The sequence below is a fragment of the Arachis hypogaea genome, chromosome 18 (assembly GCF_003086295.3).
Source record: "Arachis hypogaea cultivar Tifrunner chromosome 18, arahy.Tifrunner.gnm2.J5K5, whole genome shotgun sequence".
NCBI lineage: Eukaryota > Viridiplantae > Streptophyta > Magnoliopsida > Fabales > Fabaceae > Arachis > Arachis hypogaea.
Window position 1 is genome coordinate 17,889,643 of NC_092053.1, and position 20,373 is coordinate 17,910,015.

Here is a 20,373-nt window from a genome sequence, read left to right on the forward strand (position 1 = left end):
TTTTATTCTTTATCTTTTAGTTTTTGTTCCTCAATCTCCTTTTCTAACACAATTTTAAGATTGACAGTTCACCTTTTAAGTCTTAGTTATTATTATTATTTGGATCCAAGTATGAACACTTAGTAATATGTAAAATTATATAATATTAATATAATTTTAAACTACTTAAATTATATTTAAACTACTTAAATTATCATATTCAAAATAATATTAATATTAGTAGAAAAATTAATAATATCTTAATATTAAAATGGATTTATACTGAAATTTTTAACTTTTAAAATTTGATAGAAGAGGATAACGGCTGTTAAAAATAAGGTGTATGAGATATAAGTTTCACATTCCAGGAAAAAAAAATTTAAGGTAGAGGAAGAATTGAAATTAAATTTAGTATATCGTTTAAACTACTAAAATAATTAGTTCATAAGGGGGAGAATAATAATCAGAAGTAATAATAAAAATCTAATTTAATTTGTATCAACAGCTAATTTGTAATTTCCATGTACGTAGGTAGGAAGTTATGTCAGTGAAATAAACGACGTACAGAAAATATTCTCCTAATTATAAAATCAAATATTAAATAAGAAAAGATTATTCTCTTTAATTTAATTCCCCTCATCATACGGTCTCACCCCTAATAAAAAAAAAAAAAAGAAAAGATTGAATTTTATTAATTCGTGTGTTGAGTCTTATCAAATGTCAAAGTTGTGTCAACGATATTCCGGTTAGTCGGTTAATTTCTACCTCTCTTCTCTCTTTGATCTTATTAGCTTCCTTCTCCAAATATAAATACTCACAACTACCCACCATTTTCCTCTTCCTTTCTTATTATCGAACTCACTACTCTTTCATACAAATTAAACTAACCTATCTATGTTCATTTTCATAATTAGCTAGGAGGCTGAACCATTTTCTCAAGATTCATTTTCATCGAACAAGGAAATTAAGCATGGCAGAAGATCAATTTCAGGCAAGTGGAAACTGGTGGGAGAATCCAGCTATCAGGAACAATTGGCAACCGCATCAGCAACAACAAGATGAATCAGATCACATGATGAAACCAACAAGGGTTTCTATGGATTCCTCGGGTGGTGGCGCTGCCGGTGGCGGTTCGTCTTCTGTGGTGTTCCATGACCCACAGAAGCTTCAGCCTCCGGATTCTGCCGCGGCCGCCACTTCTTCCACTGACCCCAACTTGCACTTTATGGCTTTAGGCCTCTCTTCCCCGCCCATCGATTGGAATCAACAACCATCCTTCTTGTAAGTCCATTATGATCTTCTCATTTTTTTAATAAAACAAAGTATACACTTTTGAAAAACTTTGTAAGTATTTCTTCCTATCATTTTAATCATTGATTTTTGTTTACATATATTATATATTTTTTATAATTAAGATCAACATATAAAACTATTGTAACGTCAATATTTTTAAAATACTTCAATTTTTTTTTATAATTTTGTCGTCTTAATTTTATTTCTCTAAGAAAATTTTAAATTTTACTAATTTTAAGTAATAATAAAATTTGATTTTATTATATATATATAGGCGTGGTGAGAAGGGTGGAGAGAACAGCTTCAGGTCGATGCTACAAGAAGAGGGTGGAGGCGGCGGCGGCATGGGGTTGTCAGCACAACAAGTCCATCAATGGAGATCAGCGGAAAGCGAATTCAAGAACAATAGAGGTTTCTGTTTGGAGCAAAACCAATTCAGTCCTCAATATAGCTCCGGTGACAGCACAGTAACAAGCCAACAAGGATTTCATCACCAACACATGGATCATTCCGCAGTTCTATACGGTAGCCCTTCATCAATCTTACAAGGACTATTAGGACCTGATCATCATCAACAACAAGCTAATCATAATTTTTCATATCCAACTTCAAACTATGGGTTGAGTTCTTCTAGTAGCAATGACTTTGTGCCTTCTTCTTCTTCTTCTAATTGGTCTAATAACAACAACAATAATAATAATAACAATAAAGTGCCTCAGTTCTTGAGAGGCTCGCCACCAAAACAGTTATCCAATTCCTCATCATCACCGATAACAACGACAAACACTAGTTTGCATTTCACAAACAACGCTCCTTTTTGGAACGCTGCTGCTTCTGACCCTAAAGATGTTAGGTCCACCACCTTCTTCCCTAATTCATTGCAGCCACCATTCTTCACTAATCCAAGTTTTGATGTCCAATCTAAGGTACTATTTTACTCTACAACTTTCATTATTTTTTACACACAATAGTTTTCATGTAAAGATTTTGCTTTAATAAAGTCAAATTATTATTTCACAAATTTAATTGAACTGTTTAATATAATATATATTCACATCTCGTTTATTAATCTCCATACGAATAGTTAATTACCGTATTATTAGCTATGACGTTATTACTCATTTTACTACTTTTATTCTGATAATCAACTATCTCTATGTTTTAGATAGACAATTAAGAGACACTAAATCATTCATTAATTAATTTCATTTTATTTTTCAAATAAATTTATGTCTTGCAATATATAATTATATCTCCTACATTTCTGTTGTATGATAACAAAAAATGTTAATGGTGATTAAAATTTATTATTTTTTGTTATTAATTAGTAATTTAATTCTTTTAGTATAGTAATTTACTAACATACTTTATTCGATACTTCTAAATATTAATGACTAAATAATTACCAAAAAATAAATTCTAATGGCCTTCTAATATCTTTTTTTAATAATAACGTAATCTATATAGAGTTATAGACAATTGTGTATACACATATATATAAAGGTTGTTTATATAAGATTTATGATGTTAATATTAGGGTTTAAATATAATATTTTGAAGTGATGTAAGCATGGGTTTTGCAGAATATGAGTGAAATGAGGGATTCAGGTGCAGTGGTGAAGAAAAGTGGGAGTGAACCAACACCCAAAAGGCCTCGGAACGAAACTACCCCATCTCCTTTGCCAGCTTTTAAGGTACAATAAGTGCAACTAACCTTTTAACAGCAAACCCAACCTTATTAGCTTTGAACTTTTTATCTTTATCTTTATTTTATTTTTTAAATTTTAATTTAGTTTCCCTAATAATCCTTATATAAACATTACATGAATTTCTATTCTTTCTTTCTTTTTTTTCTTTATACTTTCTTTAATTTTTTTTTTTTTTTGGTCTCTTAGGTGAGAAAAGAGAAGATGGGGGACAGAATCACTGCACTCCAACAATTAGTGTCGCCTTTTGGAAAGGTGAGTTTTCAAAAATATTATGATCAAATCTATGTGTATAGTCTCCTTAGTGATAATAATAAATGATCATTTCATTCCTGAATTTATGTTATATGAGTGGGAGAAAATTAATAATGATCGTAGCCTTTGATATGGTAATGCTTCTTAATTACTATTAATTAATACAAGCTTTTTTTTTTAATTTAAATTTGTTATAATGTTGTGTCAGACTGATACAGCCTCAGTGTTATCTGAAGCAATTGAATACATCAAATTCCTCCATGAACAGGTCACTGTAAGCCCCATTACCCATTAAATATACACATCCTTTATCAAAATTAAAAAATAAATAAATAAAATAGTAGTAGTATTTTCTATGTATGTATGTATTCTTATACGTTTTCCTCTCTAGGTTTTGAGTACCCCGTATATGAAAAGTGGAGCTCCTATACAGATTCAACAGGTATTATTGCATGTCTATCTATACATAATCTACATTTATATACTTCCACAATTTTAAATATAAGCTTATTATTAGTAGGGTTATTTATATTATGCATTAGTGCTGATAATTTTCTCCAAATGTTATTAGTGTGTTGGACATTAAACTTTTCTATAGTTTTCATTTTTCGACATCATAACATCACTATAGAATTTTAGATGAATATAACTTGTTTTATTCCATGGGCTTCCTATTTAGATATATAATTGTTTTTGTATCTCTTATTAATTTAAAATTTTGGGAGAAACGATTTTATAATATAGTATCAGACTCTCTATGACTTAAAAATTTAGATTTTAATTTTTGTTGATCTTAAAAAAAATTTAACATAAAACAAAAGAAATTATATAAAATGATGTATTAAAAATAAAACTATTCATATATTATTTTTTATCAACTTAAATTTTGAAGTGAAATAGCTTCATAACACTGTATTGAATGAGAGTTTTTGGATAGAGACTCATACTAGTAGCTTGAAACTCAACACTATAAATTTAAAGAATTTTCTTACAATTATTCCAGTTAAAGAATAAAACAACTTAGACTTTTAATGTATTCAATATATTAAAAGCTTTAAAACCTAACTTTTCCTTTTGATACAATCTAAATCTTTCATCCTCAACTTCTTAATGATTAGTACCTGAAATATCTAATAATTACCATGTATGTAAAGAGTCTTACAATATTTTTCAGGCCACATATAATTCCTATTTATTTTCTTAAACATCGTTTTTTTTTTTTCATTTCAAAGAATATACACGTGTTTTAGTTTTTTTTTATTTATATCACATTGTTCTATATATAATATTTTTGAAAAATAATAGATATAGTCACATAATTTTGCTACCAGCATTATTTTTCTAGAGAAATTCTAAGAATAATTCTAGATATGTAACAATTTTGTTGAATGTAGGGTTCCGGTAAATCTAAGGAAGGTGAGGGTCCAAAACAAGATCTTAGAAGCCGAGGGCTATGCTTGGTGCCAGTTTCAAGCACATTTCCAATGACTCATGAAACCACAGTTGATTTTTGGACACCAACATTTGGAGGAGGTTCAAGATAGAATAAGATAAGAAGACACAACACATAACATTGGTGTATTATGCAACTAGGGCACAACTAACATGATCTTATCAATGCCTAGCCAAGTTGGGAATGATAAGAAGAAGAAAGAGAAAAAAGGAGAAAAGAGAGAAGCAACAAAGAAGGACACAAGGTAGCCCACATTTATAATATGTAAAGGTATATAGAGTTATTAATTAGTTCTTATGGGGTGTAGGGGAAAAAAAGAGATAATAAAAAAGAAAAGGGAGAAAGATAGAGAGGTGTGGGGGGAAAATGTGTTGAAACTTGAAAGAGAAAGAAAGAAAAAGAAAGGGAAATGACCCTCCTAAAAGGATTTTAGGCCATTTGTTGGGCCCAATTAAATTCAGAATTATTCAGGGTTTATCATAGGAGAAAAATATATATTGGGACCATTTGAGAGCACAATAAGATGTTGTAATAATTGAAGAATTATCATGCTTATTAGGATGGGGAGGAATGAGTAATATTACACATTCAAGTCTTTTTATGAATTAAGTCTAATTAAGTTAAATGATAAAATTTTGAATAATGTTAATTATAACTTACTTTTATTATGTTAGACTAATTTAATTAGACTTAATTAACAAAAAGACTTGAATGTGTAACATTATTCAAAAAGATTACTAGAAATGACTAAAAGTTGCTGAATATAGAAAAATTGTTCTTACTTCTTAATTAGATTAAAAACAAGGAGGAGAATAATTTAATTGTTGTTATTAGTAGAATATGATTAAAGGATCTTTATTTGATTATTTATTTTTCTTATATTTTAATTAAATTATAAAAACCGGAAGAATATTAATATACAAAAAATATTAGATAGCCAATATTTTTATTTAAAAAAATAAAATCTAAGTAATATCGACTCAAATACAATTAAATATAAAAATATTAATTATCTAGCATTTTTCTTAATATATTATTGAGAAATTCATTTATTCGACTAATTTGTACTGTTATTACGATATATATGGTGAAGATAGAGCTGGCACTAACTTTAGTTCAAGAGAGAAAAAAATTGACCATTGAAATTGAAATTAAGAAATTAAATAGAAGAGTGAGTAAGTGAGGGGATATGCTATTTGAATAGAAATCTCACTTTTGATTTGTTTATGCCTTTGGAATAAGTAAGTGGAAGTCAGAGGGTGGTCCACACTCTTTCCCCTTTCATTTTTTTCTTTTTCCTTTTCAAAATAAATTTCCAATAATTTTTTTTTTATTATTTTTATTTATCAGGCAAGATTAATAAGAAAGATATATATATTTTGGAGATTCTTTCTCACATGCTTTTGTGCTTTATACCGAATGGTCACATAGAGGGGCTTCAATTGGAAGTATGTGTAGAAAAGTTTTTTTTTTTTTTAAAGAAAGAAAATGATAAATAATAATTTTTATCCTCTACGGACTTGTGGATGAGGACACACATGGTCCCTCATCATTTTTTGAATGAAGTATGTGCCCGTCATTATCTTTTGTTTTTTCTAAAAACAATGAAGACTCGCCAAGAAATTCAAACACCACCGAATTTGAAAAGAAAAATATATGACTTAGGCCTAAAGATTATATATTTTCTATATAGGATATCACTAAAGCTTAATTAATTTTATTATCCCCGTACGGCGGTTGGTGAAATGTGAGATTGTAATTTGTTTAGAGAAGTCCTATTATTTTTTGTATATGGAAAAGATAGATAGCAATAGCATAACGATATTGTTGTTGCTAGCTTTTCATTCTAATTGTGTTATATTTAATAAAATATAAAACTAAATAATATTGACAGAAATAATTTATAAAATAATATCAAAATTTTTATTAATAAAAAATTTAAAATTTAATATTTATTGTATATCGTTGTTTAACAATTTAAACTCTAATTTGAAACCAGATAATTCATTCAATTATAGTATTTATATACTAAAAATCATTCAAATTAGTTACATATATAAAATCAATTCGAATTGATCAAATAGTTAATTTATTTGTCTATTTAAGTATCAAGAATTTAAATTTTATTTTAAATATATTATAATTTATTAATTAACGATAAATTTTTAAATAAAATTTAAATTTGTGACGGATTATTCTTTAATTTGTTAAATTAAAAAATATAATAAAAAATAATTATTTATATAAATATATAATATCTAATTTTTAGTGTATACGAACGCTTTTAAATACCAACAACATGGAGAAGAACACAGCACATATATACAAGGGAATAAGAAAATAATAGTATTAAAATAATTAAAATCCTATTCCTACATGATTGGTATTATAAACTTTTATGTCATTAGGACTTTGCAGCCATTGGGCAGAGAGTATTATAAACTAACTTTGGTTCTGGCCCCAGATTGGGGGTGGCGCTCTGATTAAAAGTACTTTACCAAATCTCACTTTCTAACTTCCCTAGCAAGATCGAACATACATACATTAATAGCGTTAAAGATATGGAGCATCTATAAGCATTGGTCATTATTATGTTAACAAAGCTAGCCTGTCATGGGGCTCCACACTCTCTATATATTATATGACTAATTACTTTCTAGCTACAAATTTTGTCTTCACTTACAAATTGTGTCATAATTGACTCAATTCTTTTCTTTTTGTGTTATATTAGCAATTTTAATTTGTTTATCTTAGATGATATTATACATGATATATATGACCACTGTATATATATGTCACATAATATATATCATAATAATGTATCTTAATTTTTATTCAACTGATCAATATTAGCAACCCTTCTTTTTCATAAGTGTAATCTTATTCTAAAAGTTTAAATTATTAGATAGAAACATATAAATGTTATATGTAAACTATATAAAAAAAAATTTAAAAAAAAAAGAAGAAAAAATATTTCCTATTTCATAATGTTATTTTTTTTAAAAGATTACATAATTATATTTTTAATACATATTCTCACATAGAGTCCCTTTTTGAGTCTATATGAATTTTAGTATAGACTTTCTTTTTTTTATTTGCATATCCTAAAATTTTTTTATTATAAAAAATTAAATTTCAAATTTTTAAGTTATAAAAGTTCTGATACTATGTATAATGTCACTTCTTTTACAAATTTAAGCTGATGAATAAAAAAAATATATGAATAATCACATATCTAATCATTTATTCTCACTGTTTTTTCGTTCTTTAGATAATAACAAAACTCGTTTCGTTTGTGTTTTTTAATAATTTGTGTGGCATAATTCTAAAACGTGATCGCTAATTAATCAATCGAATGTATCGATACCAAATAAAAGTACAGTATATATGGATCAATCAAAGATGAGGAATAGAATCTTCGACAAATTGTTTAGTTCTATATATTATCAAAATGTCCAAATTAGATAAAGATTCCTTTGTTTAATTATTGTATATGCCTTTAATTTTTCTCAACTTTTGATGCTGCGCTGCCCCTATAAATATAAATACAACTCTAGCTTAGGGACTAATATTTGCTTAACTTTCACTTGAAGCTTCATTCAATCATGTTGAGCATTTTATAAATACACAAATTAAAGAGAATAGAACAATATATAATATACTTTATTAATTAGTTATTAGCTCATCAATAATAAATATACTCCAACGAACCTAGCTAGTTAAGAAGACCACGTATTAATTATAAAGTTTTATTTTTGTGTAGATTCCATTCCAACAAGATTTTCTTAGAGAGTCATGTGTAATGTCAGGTCTACTTCATCATGTTTGATAGTCCTTGGAATCCCAAAAGAATAAAAATAAGATAAAGAATTGAAATTGATATGGTGAAATTGATGAGCGTGGCTATAAGCTTTTGTTGCACAAATTTTGTCATGAAAAGATGGAACTATAGATGGTGCGTGCAAAGCCAGAAGTAGAGACTCATGGATTCAAAGGAGTGATAGGAGGAAGAAAAATGGGTCAAAATTGGACAAGAATACGGAAAAATGCTCTGTGAATCACATGACACTCATACTTTCAATTTCATTTATTTCTTTCCACGGATGCATGCCAATTTGCTTTCTTATATGCATGGATCATAGGCTGTCTAATCACTAAAACTTCATTATTACCATCTTATTTCAAAACACAAATAAATCTTATATATGAGTAAACTAATGTATTAATTCCAAAAGATTTAATTTTAATAAAATTGTGAAAGAAAAAGATGAAGAAATTTTATTGATTGTTGATTGAATGAATTGTAAACTATGAAGGTAAAATTAAGTATATATAGAGTATTGACCTATGAAAGATAAAAGTAGATAAAGATAAGATAGAGATAAAGATAAAGATAACTATAAGATAAGATAAAGACTAAATTATAATTTAATTTGTGTATTCTGTTGGGCTGAATTTGTGGGCTGTGAGACGTCTTCATTGTTGTCATGGGCTAAGGTGGAAGAGTGGTTTAATACGCCCCGGCCCGCAAGCTGGAGGATGAAAGATGTCAAGAACACTAAGCTTATTCAGATTAAGATGGAAGGGTTGAGGAGACAAAGGCTTAGTGAAGATGTCAGCTAGTTGCCCAGAAGAGGGAATTGGGAGAAGTTTCATCACTCCAGTTTGAGCTTTTTGTCGAACCAAGTGACAATCAACCTCTAAATGTTTGGTCCGTTCATGAAAAACCGGGTTAGCAGCAATATGAAGAGCACTCTTATTATCACAATATAAAACTGGTGGGCGGATAGGAGAGATGCGTAAAAATTGTAACACATTTAGTATCCATTGAAGTTCATAAGTTGTGTTGGCAAGTGCACGATATTCTGCTTCCGTGGAAGAGCGGGCAACGGTGGTTTGTTTCTTGGTCTTCCAAGAGACTAAAGAACTGCCTAAGAAGAAACAATAACCTGTTAAAGATCGCCGAGTGTCAGGACATCCGGCCCAATCAGAGTCACTGAAACCGAGAAGCTGAATTTCTGATTCCCTTGGAAAGAAAAGTCCTTTGCCGGGACTAGTTTTCAGATATCGTAACACATGCTTGGCAGCTTGAAGATGAGATTCAGTAGGAGATACCATGAATTGACTTAATAGTTGAGTGGCATACATGATGTCCGGTCGAGTAGTGGTGAGATAGATAAGACGGCCAACCAAACGACGATATACAAAAGGGTCGGATAGCAGGGGACTTTTGTCTTGATATAGTCTTGTGGTACTATCCATTGGAACAGAGGCAGGTTTAGCACCTAATAAACCAGAATCCTCCAAAAGATCAAGACAATATTTTCTCTGAGATAAGCAAATTCCCTTCTCTGATTGAGAAACTTCAATACCCAAAAAATATTTTAATGGGCCCAAGTCTTTAATTCGGAAGTGTTGGTGCAAAATAGACTTAATGGCAGCAAGTTCAGAAATGGAATTACCAGTGAGAACAATGTCGTCAACATAGACTAAAAGGATAGAAATTTGATCACTAATGAATTTGACAAATAAACTATAATCAGATGAGGTCTGCTGATATCCATGAGATAGCAAAAGATGAGAAAGTTTGTCATACCACATACGACTAGATTGTCGTAAACCATACAGTGACTTTAGTAGCTTACAGCATTGATTCGGTTGAGGAGACATAAATCCGGGTGGCAGAGTTATATAAACATCCTCAGAAAGATCCCCATGTAAGAAAGCATTATTGACATCCAACTGATGTATAGGCCAATGCTTCATAGAGGCCAATGCCAAAACTAATCTAATAGTGACAGGCTTGACAACAGGGGAGAAAGTTTTCAAGAAATCAACACCTTCAGTTTGAGTGAACCCTTTAGTCACAAGGCGTGCTTTATATCGATCAACTGAACCATCAGGCTTGCGTTTGATACGATAGACCCATTTACAGCCAACCGGCTTAACCCTTGCAGGGCAATCAACAAGACGCCAAGTTTTGTTCAGCTCAAGAGCATCCAACTCATCTTTCATAGCACTACGCCAATTAGAGTGTTGATTGGCGTTCTTAAAAGACTTTGGCTCAATGTCAGAATGTAGAGATAAAAGAAACTTTTTATGTGAAAGATAAAAGTAGATAAAGATAAGATAGAGATAAAGATAAAGATAATTATAAGATAAGATAAAGACTAAATTATAATTTAATTTGTGTATTCTACTGGGCTGAATTTGTGGGTTGTGAGACGTCTTCATTATTGTCATGGGCTAAAATAGAAGAGTGGTTTAATAAATTTTTTGATAAAATCTCTTAAAAATTATTACTGCTGTACAAAATGTACAAAATATAAGTCACATATGTTAAAAAAGGTTTTAATAAGTTATTAAAGTTTGAATATGCTAATTTTATGTATACGATATTTATTTTTTACTAAAACTATTTTGCTATAACATACATTGAATTTTATGAACTCTGTTTAAGAATTTATTATTTGCCAATAAATTATTACATTTATATTATGTAAAATAAGATTCAAACTCTTAATACTGGTTTAAAATTATTCGACTACCACAAATTGGCAAGGAAGAAGTTATATTCTGATATATTGCAAATGTTTCTCACTTCTTTAGCATATAGTTATACTAGTCGATACACGACATCTGATCTCTTGAAGGGTATATTTAGTTGTAGAGTAAGAGTGGAGATTAAATTTTATTCAAGTTTTACGTTATCTATTTAAATACTAAAATAAATTCATATGAAACAAAATTCTACTATTGAGTAAGAAAAGAAAAACTCTTTTTCCCCCTCTGGCATTCATCCAAAAGGTGTAGTAACATGTTGTTACTCTTTTGTTGCCGAAGAATTTAAGGGAGTTAAATATGATTAAATAAATTATTTAAATATTTTTCAAATGAATATTATTTTTAATTCAATGTGTTTAAGAACAACAAAAATGAGATTAATTAAGCCGATAAATATTTAAACTTTTTAACTAAAGATATTGGATTTAAATCTTAATCTTTTAGAAATAAAAAAAAAATGGTTGAATTAAGAATTTAACTAAATTAATTAATGATGACAAACATTATTTTTGGACAAAATAAATAATTAGTGTTGATTAATTATATTTACTTATTACTAATTATTTATTGTTGCAGGTCAAATTTCAAGAGCCCAAATAGAATAAAAAGCAATCAACAAAGATGTTGGGCTGAAAACAAAATTAAGAGTCCAAAGAAAAGAAAAGAAAGGAGCCAAAGAATCAAATCGGGCCAAGCATATCCATACTCAATCCAAGCCCGATCTGGTTTCAGAAAAGCAAATCCCTCTCTTTTGTTTAACCAAAAGCAATGTTCATCTCTCTTTTGTCCTAGTCAAATCAATGTTTAAGAAAAGTAAGAAAGAGAAAGAGAGAGAGCTTCTTCACCAAGCTAGTCACCAAAGAAGCAAGAGAGAGAAGGATTAAGCTTGAAACTCAGAAATCAAATCAGAAAATCCAAAACCAAATCAAGCTTAGTTTATAGGTAAATCACTTCCTCTTTCATGCAACTCGGTTTCATCTCTTCTTCCTATCTCTCTGCTCTATCCGAAATGGGATACAAGGGAAAGAGGATTTCTATTCTTCTCTACTATGTATCTACGGTCTTTAACAAGACTTGGGGACCAAGTTGGTTTTCAAGGGCTCAGATCAAGTTGACCATTGGAAGATTTTTATGGTTGCTGTTTTATGGCTTTCGGCCAAGATGAGGAAGTCAAAAGCAAAGTTTCCATTGTGAGGATTAATGAGAAAAAGTGACTCTGTGGGTTGGTGAAGCTCAAGGCTCAAGGTGTTGACTTTGGAGGAAGAACCAAGCAACATGCAAGGAGATAAAAGAAGATTTTTTTGCTCATTCAGAAGCAAGGAGAGAAAATCAGAGTGTGAGAACAGTGTTCTGTAAAGAAGTTCCTCTACTTGGATAATGCTTTCTTTCAAAGAAGCATTCGGCCAATACTGAAGAACTCAAGCTGAGGTTTGCGAATCTGGTTTTGCACTTAGCAAAGAGGCTGCTGATGAAGTCAATCTCCTTCATGTTTTACTGATTGTAATGTGCTTTTCTAAGTTTATCTTTCTGTAATTTCTTGTGAGAAAAGGCATTGTGAGAAAGATTATGAAAAAGCCATGAGTAGAAAAAGGCTGAGAGAAACACTTGAGAGAGAAGCTTAGAGTTTATTTCAGATTTCTATAGGTTGATTAAGTGTCTTGTATCTTGTACCTGTTGGGTATCCCTTTCTTAGTTGGGTTAGCACTAAAAGTGAATAGTTAAGTATTAGCATAGCCAATGTCAAGTTAGGTTAGAACTTGAGTGTGAAAGGATTGGGTCAATCCTGTGAAATTGGTGTATGTAATACTGTTAACTATAGTGAAATTCTTCCATAGTTGTGGAGGAGACTGGACGTAGGTTGCATAGCACAAGGCAACCGAACCATGATACATGCTGGTGTTAGCTTTTCTCTTTTCTGCTGTGTTCTGTTTTCTGATATTCATGAGACAAAAATAAATTGTCTCATAAATTTCCGCTGCTGAGTACAAACAGAATCAGAATTAAAAGTTTGTTTTAAAAGGATAATAACAGCAACTTAAAAGGAAGGCATAGATTCAATCCCTTTTCTCTAAGCCTACCACAACCTTCAAAAATATTTACGATATTTTTTAAATTTTATTACTTTCTTTAAGTTGTGCAAATTAATAATCTTTTAAGATTAAAATGGGTGATTAAAATTTCAATAGAAACCTAAAAGTAAGAAATTCTTGTTTATGCCTAACGTTTGGTTGATCCAAGAATAGATCCTGTTTGGGAATACAAAAATTTTTCAAACACGATGGCACAATGTTAAAAGAGGTCAAAGGCTCTTGTTAAACCAACTTAATTTACTAATTCGTTTAAACAAATGTTGATAATTCGAATTTCACTTTGAGCAGGCAACACAATCCAAACAGGGCAGTGTGTTTGGTTAATCACCTCAGTTACTATTATCTGATATTGCTAATCCACTCTTATATTGACCTCATTAACCATCTAAACTGCATATGAGTTACCAATTAGTAATGCACTTAAAATAATTACAACGATATCATACGTTGTACATACTAATAAAGCAATTTTTGTTTGCCATATATGCATGAGTTGTTAATTTTCTTTTATAATACTTGCTGTTCCGACAATGCAACAAGTTTGATTCAAATAACTTCCAAGTTCCAACATAGGGTGCTTCAGATAAAACTTCTTGTGAAACCTATATGTGCTTGCTTATTGAAACTGACAGTCATAATGGTAATAAAAGAGGCTAATATGAAAAAAAAAATAACATAACAAACAAACCTTTTCATCACCATCAATAAGTAGCAACAACAATTGCATGCACACTGTGTAACACACATACAAATCACTTTCTTTCGGGTGTGAAAAAAAAAAAAAGAAAATGAAAATTTATATATTACCTGCAAGAACTGAATATATCTCAAGGGTGAAAAATGGGGTAATGGATTTTTCAAGCAATAGTTTAAGTGTAGTTGAATAATTATTATTAATATTATCTATAAGTATTAGGCCAACATATTTTATGCAGCTTGTTCCTTCTTGAGCTTCTTTGTGATGGATGCAAGGTACTTTCCTTGGTGGAATGCTTGGTCCAACTCAAGCTGAGATGGCTGCCTTGAGCCGTCACCGGCATAAGTTCCGGCCCCGTATGGACTTCCACCTTTCACGTTCTCCATCTCAAACATGCCGGCACCAAATGTGTATCCGATCGGAACGAATATCATTCCGTGATGTACAAGCTGAGTGATAGCAGTAAGCCTGAAATGTAATGCAAAAATGTCTTACCATTTAGCAAAAATGTGATAAGAAAGTAAAGAGAGATAAGAGGGTGTTACGCTGTTGTCTCTTGTCCGCCGCCCTGGGAACCGGTGCTATAGAAGATTCCGGCTGGCTTGCCTGCAAGCTGTTGTGTCCTCCATAGACCTCCGGTGGAATCTAGGAAAGCCTTAAATTGAGCAGGCATCATCCCGAATCTAGTAGGGAAGCCAAAGACAAAACCATCAGCCGTGGCGAGTTCGTCGGCGGTGATGATTGGTGCATCGGTCTTTGGTGGTGCACCCATCTTACCAAGCACTTCTTCTGGCAGTGTCTCAGGCACCTGTTAGAAAGGCAAGATGATATTGTTTGCTATTTGCAAATTTGCAATTTTATGTTATGACACAGTGCACAGGGAACTTTGGAACATAAATATACATGCCTGCCATATTTTGACCTCAACGCCTTCTACCGAAGCAGCGCCTTTCTTGATTTCTTGTGCTAGCTTCTCAACATGTCCATACATGGAGTAGTACCTGCCAAACCATACAACAACTAATATTCAATTTAAGCTTCCAGAATCATGTTCAGCAATCCACTTTACTCATAGTGTGATTGCTTATTAGCTAGGAAACATAAACCTTTATGTTCTTAGTAGAATTAGTAGTAAACAATGTGTCCGTTAATAAATTACTGCAGCAAATTTAGGTTCTTATCTCCATAGCATACGTTGCAGATCATACAATCAGAATATTCGACATAAAGTGCACTAAGAGATTAAGAAACAGAAGCCTTAAGCAATAATATCATCGTCGATAACAAAGTTAGGATCACAGGCCAAACCATCAAACTAGTTTGTCATATTTTGTCATGCCAAAGCCTCTGTTACAAGTTTGCTGGATCAACTAAATTCTGATCCACATTCAACTATGAAAACATCATAAAACATCATACAAGATACAAAATCAATACCTGCAACTTACAAGAAGTAGAATTAGTTGATTCAAAAATCAAGCATAGCCTTTAAAGTTACCTTTTCTAACCAAAGATATACTTCAGGACACTTTTCTATTAAATCTATTCTAAATAAAGTGCCATTTTTTTCTAATTGGCATGAACAAACAAATATTATGAATGAAAAAGACACTTTTTTCACTGATATATATATATACAACTGGTTCAATATAGGTCTTGGTATCCACCAAGTTTTTTTTGACTTTTAGCATTCGTCTACAGAGTCAATTTGTAACTTTTCATACTCTTCAACTTTTATCTTATGATATCGAAAGATTCAAGTTCGTTACAGCTTTAAGATATGGTTGAAAATTTAAATATAATTATTTTTTGTAAAGTTGATAGTTAAAAATCGTTAAGATTTGGCATATTAAAAAATATAAATTTAAGACTTTCACAAGACCACAGGCAGAATAACTGTGGAAACAGAATCATGTGAGATGTGTCAATGTGATAGCTATTGGGTATTATTATAGAATAAAACATGAAACCATCTATGTTTAGGACAAGCTATATATTGGATAATAATAATAATAATAATAATAATAATAATAATAATAATAATAATAATAATAATCAAGATAGTTAAATAGGAATTAAAGAATCAAATCACTAGGTAAAATTTTGAATCGTAAATCGTAATTCGAATGGAATTGTAAAATTCATAAACATAAAGTAATATTATAATATTTATATTATATCGTTGATAAAATAATATTTAAGACACAAAATTTACAAAACCATCGATATTACGATAGTTATATATAGGGCAGTGTTAGGAAAACAATAAAAATTTTGAACAATATGAACAACCACCAATCAAATGAAAATATACTACACTCTAATTTAATACTACTAATTAAATTTATAAAGTCCAAAAATCTAAATAATTACCGAGAAAAGAAAGAGATAGATGAAAGTAAGAGAAAAGAAATTAAAACGTACATCAGAAGCTAAACCAAGAGACACAAGCACGACCTTTTAGTGTTTTATATTTCCTCTTTCTTATTGTTTTATAGTCATTGTTTAGCTAGCACTCTCCTTTCTAATAAATCACACGCATGATTTAAGTGCAATACTTAAAAGTATAATTAGGTATCTTTTAAAAATTGTCTATCATTCAACTTTTAAAAAAGAGAAAAATTAAAAACAAGTATTTAAAATCAAAAGACCGACTAAAAAATAAAAATTTAAAAGACAAATAACATTTTTCATATTTAAAATATTATATTTTTAAAAGTTACTAATAACAGTTTAATTAGATATTTTTTAAAAATTATCTATCATTCAATTTTTAAAAAAAAAAGAAAAATTAAAAAACAAGTATTTAAATAAAAGACTTATTAAAGACTGAAAATTTAAAAAACAAATAATATTTTTCATATTTAAAATATTGTATTTTTAAAAGTTACTAATAATAGTGTAACTAAATATTTTTTAAAAATTGTCCATTATTCAACTTTTAAAAAAAGAGAAAAACTAGAAAACAAGTATTTAAATTAAAAGACAAATTAAAAACTGAAAATTTAAAAGACAAATATTGTGCTTTTGAAAGTTACTAATAAAACGCAAGGTTTGTTGCATAATTGTGGATTTAGATTTTTTAAATTTTGAATTTTACTTTAAAGAATAAAGTATAATTTATCACAATTTATTTGATAGGTGGATCCAAAAAAAATATAAAAAAAATATTTAATAATAAAAAATTTCAAATTTAGAAAATCCAAATTTGATTTCAACATTGATAACATTGTTTGTTTTCACTATTCCTAATAACAATGCAGCATTTATCATTTAAGAGTTGGAATCTTCTTCTTCGCGCTTCAGAGTCTGAGACTCATCTTCTTCTTCGTGTTGAACTGCAGGGTCACTGTGTTGAATTCGCTCTCCTCTATTTTTTTTCTTCTTTTTTGAATTGTAAATTAACACACAATTCACTATTTCTAATTATATTATTGTGCTCGTTCAATACTAAAACCATTCGATTCTTGCGACTGATTCGAATCGCTGGTGTACTGTCTCGTATCTAATTGACTACCATGTTAATAATAATAAGAAGAAGGTGAAGACTTATTAATCAAATAATGTAGTTAATTTTTTAAATTACCTAAAATTTTTTAAATATCAAATTCACAAGACCATGTGAGTTTCTAGCTAATAATAATAATAATAAGTTAATAACCAGAATTTTTCCTAGACATTTGAAAATATGAAATCCTAGTACTCAATAATAAGTTAATAACCAGAGTTTTTCCTCTTTAACGTTCAAAATGAAATCCAACTCAAAGTTCAAATCAGAACAACGAAGTACAAAGAAAAAACAATTTTAAACTGTACTTTGTCATTGGTCAGTATAATTCTAATTCCAATTACTACCAAACAAGACGTATAACTATTCTGAAAAAAATGCAAATGCATCAAGATAAACGAACTTTCAAGCACAATTACCACTCGTATGAGTACATGACACATCCAAGAATCAGAAAAATCCAACAACACGGAAGAGAGAGAGAGAAGAAAAAGAAAAAAGTCAAAAAGTCAAACCAAACAATGCATTAGATCCAATAAGATCACCAATCACCACACTTCCCAGATCTTCAAGATATTCTATAAAAACTAAAAAGCTTCGAATTTAAGGACCCAATGAAGAAGCAAAACAAACGCACTCATCAAACTCTTACCTTGCTAACCACCAATGGCAAAGCACGGGACCATGAAGAAAGAAGGATAGAGAATTATAAAAAAAAAAAAAAAAAAAGCACTAACGACAAAAGCAGTACAAAAGCAGAGATTAACACACAGCATAAGCAGAGATTAAAAGCCAAACTAAAAATAATATAAAAAACTCATAACTATTACCTTTAAAAAAATAAATAATAATAAAAAAGGTTGTGGAGAAACATACACAACATAAACTTTGACAGCCATTGACGAACTCTTGCAAGGTCGAATAATGTTTCAATGTGTTTCTGGACTCTGTTTCTGTTATGCTTTTTTGTTAGCTAATGAAGTTGACGATTGCAAAATGGTGGGGGAGTGGGGAGAGCATATATATAAATATAAATAAATAATACTATAATAATTTCATAAAATTATTATGAGTGTGTGTACTTTGCACACTTAATTGGTCAGATTAGCTAGCCTAATAATAGTTTTTAATTTAATTAGTGGCTAATTTCATTGTGGGTGCGTGGGGCGAGTGAAACGACAGCGTTGCACCTAAAATGATTAATGATGATAGAGTGGTGTCACGCTCACTATGAAAGCCATCATCATAAGCTTCCTGAACTTAGCATTTGATCTAGAAGACCTCTATTTTCCTAAACTTTTTATTTACCTCATTTTCTATTTGCTGTTATTAACTATGGTGAGTATAATATGCAATATATTTTTTTAAATATTTTTCTAGATGATTATTAAGATACTCTAAATTGGTTTTAGAATATCAAATAAATTATTTTTAATTTTTAAAATTTTAAACAATTTAATCTCTTAAACATATATTTTAAAAATTAAAAATTAAATTATTATTCTTAAAAAATGACAAAGATTAATTAATCTAATATTTAAAAATTCAAAATTAAATTTTCATTTTTTTTTATTAAAAGCTAATTTGTATGGAACAAAAATTTAAAATTGTCAGAGACTAATTAATATATAATATATACCTATATAACTAGTACTAAAATTAAGATAGAGCCAGCATTAGCACTAAAAGTGTATAAATTATTAAATTCAATAAAATTGTATAAATAACTAAATATCTTTCTAGATGATGATATTCTTTCCAACATAATAGCTTGCTATATATTAGTTTTAAGTTAAATTTCATGATTATTAAAAAGACTAAAACACTGCAAAATGAAGATTATTTTAGCTTTTAACAACTGCTTAACGATGTTAAATATACTTCCCATAACAAAATCAAGAGTGTTATTATTATCAGATGTAAAACGTGACGCAGGATCAATTATTCCCATTTAGTGTTAAAATTGTTAATGATGGGAAGTTGGGAACTTTTAATTTAAATTAGTAGGAAAGAAGAGAAAACTAATGAGTTATGACTTATGAGTAGTGATGATGTGGTGGGGTAAGTATGAAAGGATTAGTTGGGGTGATCAGAGCCGTTGAAGTGGTTTGGTTGGTCAAATTTAGACCGTAGCATGCATGAGCTGTGAATGGGACCCACATATGAAGTGTGATTAGTGACAAAATAATTACTAATGGGATTTTGAATTTGTATTTAAGAAATAAAGAAATTGTATTGCAGCAATTGCTGAACAGGGTTTGGTTGATAATGGCCTTTGACTTTTTTTTTTTAAAATGCTTTTGTGTTTTGGTGTCAACAAAAAGGAACTAGATGACATATCATAGGTTGTATGCTGATCAAAGACTGAATTTTAAACTACAAATAATATTTTTTAATTATTATTCTCGTACCTTAGAACTACAGTTTATAGGAGATTAGGAGTAACAATTATAGTCAAGTTGAATAAAATCTACAAATTTGTAATAATATTTCGTTATGTAAATATTTGCATATTGAATATATTTGGGACAAGAAATTCATTCGACATTTGATTATATGTATTTATATTTTTATAAAAAGAAATAAAAATACTTTTTTTTTTTTTACATTTTTAAGTATACTCAAATATTATTTATGTAATGATATATTTAATATTATTTTTGACATATATTTTTAAATTTAATTTAAAATAATAATATCATTGATTATTAATATAAAAATTTATCCAAAAATATGTTATATAATTAAAAAAGATATTAAGAATATTTTTAATATCATGTTGTAATTTAAATAAAAATATTAAGATATTATTATAAATAATTTAAACA

The 20,373-nt window shown here is 29.3% G+C and overlaps 2 protein-coding genes across 4 annotated transcripts; one reads left to right on the forward strand and one right to left on the reverse strand.

The window, feature by feature from the left end:
• The first annotated feature begins 669 nt into the window (after positions 1-669).
• Positions 670-5,291, forward strand: LOC112772433 (transcription factor bHLH123-like). Of its 3 annotated transcripts, none has more exons than XM_072225435.1 (7): positions 670-1,260; positions 1,547-2,198; positions 2,856-2,966; positions 3,168-3,233; positions 3,442-3,507; positions 3,625-3,675; positions 4,628-5,291. In XM_072225435.1, exons 1-7 carry the CDS (start codon positions 950-952, stop codon positions 4,775-4,777), a joined length of 1,407 nt encoding a protein of 468 aa, XP_072081536.1. In that variant the 5' UTR covers positions 670-949; the 3' UTR covers positions 4,778-5,291. The 3 variants fall into 3 exon arrangements, with proteins under 3 accessions (XP_072081536.1, XP_072081537.1, XP_072081538.1); XM_072225436.1 differs by having other exon boundaries at positions 699-1,260; positions 3,442-3,501; XM_072225437.1 differs by lacking the exon at positions 3,442-3,507 and having other exon boundaries at positions 699-1,260.
• Positions 5,292-14,011: 8,720 nt separating this feature from the next.
• Positions 14,012-18,575, reverse strand: LOC112771618 (probable NAD(P)H dehydrogenase (quinone) FQR1-like 1). The gene is made up of 4 exons (XM_025816399.3): positions 18,422-18,575; positions 14,945-15,038; positions 14,583-14,845; positions 14,012-14,505 (listed from the first exon to the last, which is right to left on the reverse strand). Exons 1-4 carry the CDS (start codon positions 18,442-18,444, stop codon positions 14,268-14,270), a joined length of 618 nt encoding a protein of 205 aa, XP_025672184.1. The 5' UTR covers positions 18,445-18,575; the 3' UTR covers positions 14,012-14,267.
• Positions 18,576-20,373: the final 1,798 nt, after the last annotated feature.

Coding starts and splice junctions, on each gene's coding strand:
- LOC112772433 (XM_072225435.1), top strand. CDS start 950: ATGGCAGAAGATCAATTTCAGGCAAGTGGAAACTGGTGGGAGAATCCA. Junction 2,199..2,855: donor GTTTTGATGTCCAATCTAAG/GTACTATTTTAC, acceptor TGGGTTTTGCAG/AATATGAGTGAAATGAGGGA. Junction 2,967..3,167: donor CTCCTTTGCCAGCTTTTAAG/GTACAATAAGTG, acceptor TTGGTCTCTTAG/GTGAGAAAAGAGAAGATGGG.
- LOC112771618 (XM_025816399.3), bottom strand. CDS start 18,444: ATGGCTGTCAAAGTTTATGTTGT. Junction 15,039..18,421: donor GCTGTCAAAGTTTATGTTGT/GTATGTTTCTCC, acceptor ATGGTTTGGCAG/GTACTACTCCATGTATGGAC. Junction 14,846..14,944: donor TTGAGGTCAAAATATGGCAG/GCATGTATATTT, acceptor CCTTTCTAACAG/GTGCCTGAGACACTGCCAGA.